The sequence below is a fragment of the Palaemon carinicauda genome, chromosome 24 (assembly GCF_036898095.1).
Source record: "Palaemon carinicauda isolate YSFRI2023 chromosome 24, ASM3689809v2, whole genome shotgun sequence".
NCBI lineage: Eukaryota > Metazoa > Arthropoda > Malacostraca > Decapoda > Palaemonidae > Palaemon > Palaemon carinicauda.
The window spans coordinates 101,993,438-101,999,260 of NC_090748.1; the positions used below are offsets into that span (position 1 = coordinate 101,993,438).

At 33.9% G+C, this 5,823-nt stretch overlaps 1 protein-coding gene across 1 annotated transcript in view; it reads right to left on the minus strand.

Moving 5' to 3' along the window:
- Window positions 1–3,996: 3,996 nt before the first annotated feature.
- Window positions 3,997–5,823, minus strand: part of LOC137618514 (gelsolin-related protein of 125 kDa-like) — a 119,756-nt gene continuing 117,929 nt past the window's right edge. The window contains exon 3 of the mRNA XM_068348672.1: window positions 3,997–4,128. Within this exon, the coding sequence (XP_068204773.1) occupies window positions 3,997–4,128 (132 nt within the window). The remainder of the gene's footprint in view (window positions 4,129–5,823) is intronic.

Consider the following 5,823-nt stretch of genomic DNA (forward strand, 5'->3'; position numbering starts at 1 on the left):
GGCGATTTTCCCTGTTGGGGCCCCTGGGCTTATAGCATTCTGCTTTTCCAATTAGGGTTGTAGCATGGCAATTATTATTAGTAATAATAATAATAATAATAATAATAATAATAATAATAATAATAATAATAAAAGTGATACTGTTTATATCAATGACTTATGTAACTCAACTGAGTCAAGTTACTGCTTGGCTTCATTAGTTTGACTTTTCAGCTTAGTGACTTCCTCAGTCAGCTCATGTCAGTAACTTGACCACTTCAGCTTGATTCATATAGTGCTCGGCCCAGTGGTTTTACATCTGGAATCAGATAAGTGACATTCTTATCTTACTTCAGTTTATGATCAAATAGATTCAGTGGCATTGACAATCACCTTTGTTTGATCTCATTTCTACATCAGCTTTGTTCAATGACATATCCACCTTAGCAATGCTCAGGTAATTTATATACTTGGTTGTTCATGTAATTGCTTGGTTCAGTCGTATAGATTGCCTATCTCTCTCTCTCTCTCTCTCTCTCTCTCTCTCTCTCTCTCTCTCTCTCTCTCTCTCTCTCTCTCTCTCTCTCTCTCTCTCTATATATATATATATATATATATATATATATATATATATATATATAACGCTGCAGGTGTGGTATTACAAGAATTAGCCTCCAATTAAAGCATTTTCTCTTCTTTTCTTTGTTTATATCCCTATCGCTTGGGGCCTCTACATTAACTTATTACTTCCCCCTTCGCTCCCCTCATCGGCTTTCTTTCCTCTTTCAAGCCGGGTTTTTTCAAGGTTCCCTTGGGGGTGGGGGGAGGGGGGGACCCTTTCTTTACCTCTCCATTGTTGTTTTGTTGACGTTTTTCCTTTAAAGGGTCTTAATTCATTAAGGTTATATAGTTGTTCATTCCATCTAAGGCTAGATTTTTTCCCTCAAAAGAATTTCTGGGTTTTCACAATTTCTTTGTGAGAGTGAACAGTGTATATTCTTGGTTTTTCTAAAGGTTATTTTTTCCCCTTTTTCAGAAAATTATATTGACTTTACTTTTTTTAGCGAAGCTATAATTAATTTTTTCCACACACTTGGCTTTTCTAAAAGTAATTTTTTCCCCTTTTCAGAAAATTATATTGACTTTGCGTTTCATTTTTTTTTGTAACGGAGCTATAATTCATTTGACTATAAATATAATATTGCAGTTACTGTATTCTTCGGCTTTTCCAAAGAAGTTAATTTTTCCCCTTTTTCAGAAAATTTTATTGACTTTGCTTTTCATTTTTAGTTGCGGAGCTATAATTTTACTTGTGATTAAATATGGTTTTCATGGAAAAAAGCTATATTGATATAGAGAATAATCATTAAATTTTTATATCAGATGGTCATAATATTGCATAGTCTGTTTTATTCAATCCATTCTTGTCCAGTTAAATTCAATGTTTTATTTTCGGTTTTTCAATCCATAATGGATTCATTATTTCCTTTTTACTTAGTTCATATTAGTTATTCAAACCACTGAACCTAGCAAAAGTTTGTTCAGCTTTATTAATAAGCAGCTCCTCTAAGAGAAGGAATCTCCTAAATCAAACCATGGGTCTCTAGTCTTGGGCAGTGCCTTAGCCTCTGTACCATGGCCTTCCACTGTCTTGGGTTAGAGTTTTTTTTTGCTTGAGGGTACACTCGGGCACACTATCTAATTTAATTTCCTCCTTTTTTTTTAAAAAAAGTTTTTATAGTTTATTTAGGAAATATCTATTTTGATTTTATTTAGGAAATATTTATTTTGATTTTATTCTCAAAATATTTTATTTTTCATCGTTTCTTTTCCTCACAGCTCTTTCCCTGTTGGAGCCCCTGGGCTTGAAGCATCCTGCTTTTCCAACTAGGGTTGTATTTTAGCAAATAATATTATGAACGATTCTTACTCCATAGCCACCTCTGAATTCATCATAGCTTTGCCAGCCTCACATGCTTTCCTGTCTATGTATTCTCTCCAGTCATTCCTGGCGTTTCTTTTGACCTTACTGTCAGTACTTGGCATGTTCTACCTTATGATTTTCAATACTTCGAAAACTTTCATCAATCAATTTCTACGGTTTTTATAGTATTCCACGTATTATTTGATATCCATGCGTTTATATCCTTATAACCATGTCTCAAAACTTACGTTACCAACTGACTGATGGGATCGTAATATCACACCATTCTTCATTATGTATATGTACTATGGCAAACATCCGATTATTGATATAATCGTTGTTCAAAACTTAAAACTTAAAACCCATTACCGTACTCTCCTCATTGCTTTAGCAAACATCTGATTATTAATGTATTAGTTATTCAACGACATTCAAAACTTATCCCAATACCGTACTTTCCTCGTTGCTTAGCCAAGTAAAAACTTCTTGAGAATATCAATAGCAAATTTAATATACTAAAATCATCTTATAGGAATAGGAGAATTCACATAGCCAATCATCTGAGATTTCACTTGAGGCCAGCGATCTCTTTCCCTCTTACTAACTCCCTTAGGCTTGTTTTAAACCTAAGTGTTAAATGCTTTTATGATTTAAGAAAGAATGGTGTAAATATAAAATATGAAATGTTTACACACACACATATATATACACATATATACACATACATACATACACACACACACACACACACACACACATATATATATATATATATATATATATATATATATATATATATATATATATATATATGTGTGTGTGTGTGTGTGTATACATATATATATATCAGTATATATATAACATGCATCATATATATATATACACATATATGATGTATGTATAAATACATACACGCATATATGAGATTGTTGCACTTCTGGTAGCAATGTTGGATCTGTCTAAAGTGACAGTCTGATAATAAGATTTAATGTATAATAAAGGCGACAAAGACTAACGTAAAACTATCTTCTTATATTTGAACAAGATTGTAGAAATATTCGCAACAAATTTACAAAGTATATACCTTTTAAATAATCCTAAATCACAACAAAACTTAAAAAACTAAAAAAATAACTACTAATAGAATAAAGCAAAGACAAAATTCCTGCTGGGGCAAATTACGAAATACTTTTTGAGATAATGAAAGATTAACCCTTATAAGATACTCAGAGTCGGCGAATCTGCTTTTAAAACAAATTCTAACTTAAAAAGATTAAACTATCCCCCAACAAAGGTCACTATACATATATACAAATAACATTAAAAAAAAAGTATAGTAAATTTCATGAAAGTCCATTTTTGGGGACACAAACTAGACATCTGAGACTATTTCTAACATCCTTCCCTTTAAGAGGAAGCTGAACATTATGGATCCAGGTAACAAGATGTTACATTAGAATTTTAATATACAAAAAAATAAAAAATAAATAAATAAATAAAAAAAAATTCAACATTTGGAAAAAATCTCAGAAATAAAGTTGTCTTTAACCTCATATGTAGTATCCCAAAGTTATACTACTACGGGGCCAAGACTCCAGAGGTAACCTTGGCTAGTCTTTTTTTTTTATTAGTTTTTAATTATATTTACTAAAGACAATGAATTAATAGTCAGAGAAGATTATAACACAAATTAAACTTATAAATTATGAAGGAGAGCCAAAGCTGCTACTCCATTGTACTCTAGGAACTGAGGCGGCTTCAGTGGACTTTAAGAACAAGAAACTGAAGAAATTCAGCGTTACCAGTCTGCATAAAGACTGCGCCTACACCCACATCACTAGAATCTACTTTGATGAACAGCTGGTCGAATTCAGGTGCCTTCAACACACAACACCTAAAACGCATTGATAGCTTCAAAGGCACGTTGATAATCTTTTATCCTACTTCCAGTCAATCTTACGGCTTCCTAGATTAATTAGAGGTGCACGTTGACAATCTTGAGTCCACTCTCAATCTTAAGGTTTGGGAGATTAATTCGAGGTGCACGTTGACAATCTTAAGTCCATTCTCAATCTTAGGGTTTGGGAGATTAATTAGAGGTGCACGTTGACAATCTTAGGTCCACTCTCAATCTTAAGGTTTGGGAGATTAATTCGAGGTGCAGCAACTTCTGAAGAGTTCGGACAGAACCTCAAACCAAATCCAGCCATACCAAGAGTGCTGTACTGCCTTTATAGGAGTAGGCAATTCTTTCGTTGCATGTAAAGGTAACATCCTTTGGTGCAATCATTCCGGACCTAACTTATGAGCCAAGGTACACTGTCATCAATGACCACATTTCTCATCTGAAACAAACATTGAAAGATTGCAACATTTGCCATTCCAAAGGGAAGAACAGTATTGAAGGAAGACCTACAAATGTGATAACTGTTTAAGCTTTATCAATTTCTGTCAAGGGTACGTTATGATCCATTTGATAAACTTATTAAAATTTGGCTATTTCCAACATCGATACTATAAATTCTTTGCTAAGGATGAGAGTCTTAAGGGTGGTAGAATATAAATTCCGATAATATTTATATCGAGACTTAACAAAGACTCTCCTAGTTTTTGGTCGAGGATGCAGGGCGAGGCCTCGGTGTTGTCACTGTTCTGCCACCCCATTCCTTATAAGAAACTAAAAGTTCCACAGCTTCCTTCTTGTAAGGAGGTATTTATATGGTCTGAGACTGGACTAGTCCCAGGACTCAATACCACATGTAAAGCCGCAGTTGACGGTAGAGTAATATCTGAAAAAATTGAATCAAACTCAAAACTTTACCACGCTGGGAATCTGGTAAATGCATTTAATGTCCAGGAAAATTAAGTAGAATTGCAGTCATACTTCTATGGTAGTAAGAGTTTGATTGTAATTTTTCACATTTTGTAAATAAAAATGATTTTCGGTAGCCGCTTTGTAAATAAAAATGATTAACGGTAGCTGGATTTAATTGTACAGAACTTAGGCCTTATGCAGTGTTCAATGAAGTTCTAGTTGAAGTTTTCCGCTTCCTTTTTTGGCCTTTCACTTTGCGTTCTTAAGTTCTTATTCAAACTAATCTAAAGCGATCCTATCAAACTAGTAAATTCCAAAGGGGATTCTTCAAACCTCGTTCACAATTTCACCCTTACGCTAATACAAGTTTTATATCTATACCAAAATGTACCGTTAAATGAATCCAGTCATCTTTAAGCACAACAAACCATTTATCCACAAAGGGATCAAAGTTAAACAAGTTATGCTTGAACATTTTCAAACTACCGCAACAATCGCTTAACTATGCTCTGGTTTGGATAATAAGGTACAGTACTGGTAGCGATGAGTCTCTCCAAAGGCTGTCCCATAAAATTTCGTATATAATAAATGCGAAAACACTAAAGCAAAATGGCCATTTTCGGTTTGACTTCCGCAAACAAATTATGAAACTCAAAATACACTATTCTAATGCAGTTTATGCTATTTCCGAAAATATAGTCATTTTTTCCGAGAAATGAAAACTAAAGTTATGGCTATTTAAAGATAGGTTAGGTTATATGGGTTAGGTTAGGTTTTAGGTCTCAATGTTAACTCGCCTTAGATAGTTGCTGAAGTCCACAACCGCGTCATGGATGATACCCAGTTCGTCAGTGCAGAATTTCATGCTCGTGTATTTTGTCCACGCATAAATGAATTCAATTATTTCATTCATGGGCAAATTAGATCCTTGTAGCCAAGTGTTTTCGCGTAGGGTAACTCCAGGAAGACCTCTTGTAATCTAAGGTCATTCTGGGACAATCTCTTTGGGTATCATTCCGTGGTTCTGCAGAACGTAAACAGTACTTTCATTGGAGTGGAAGTGTACCCAAGAGCACTTTACTTCATCGCTGGACATATTATTTCA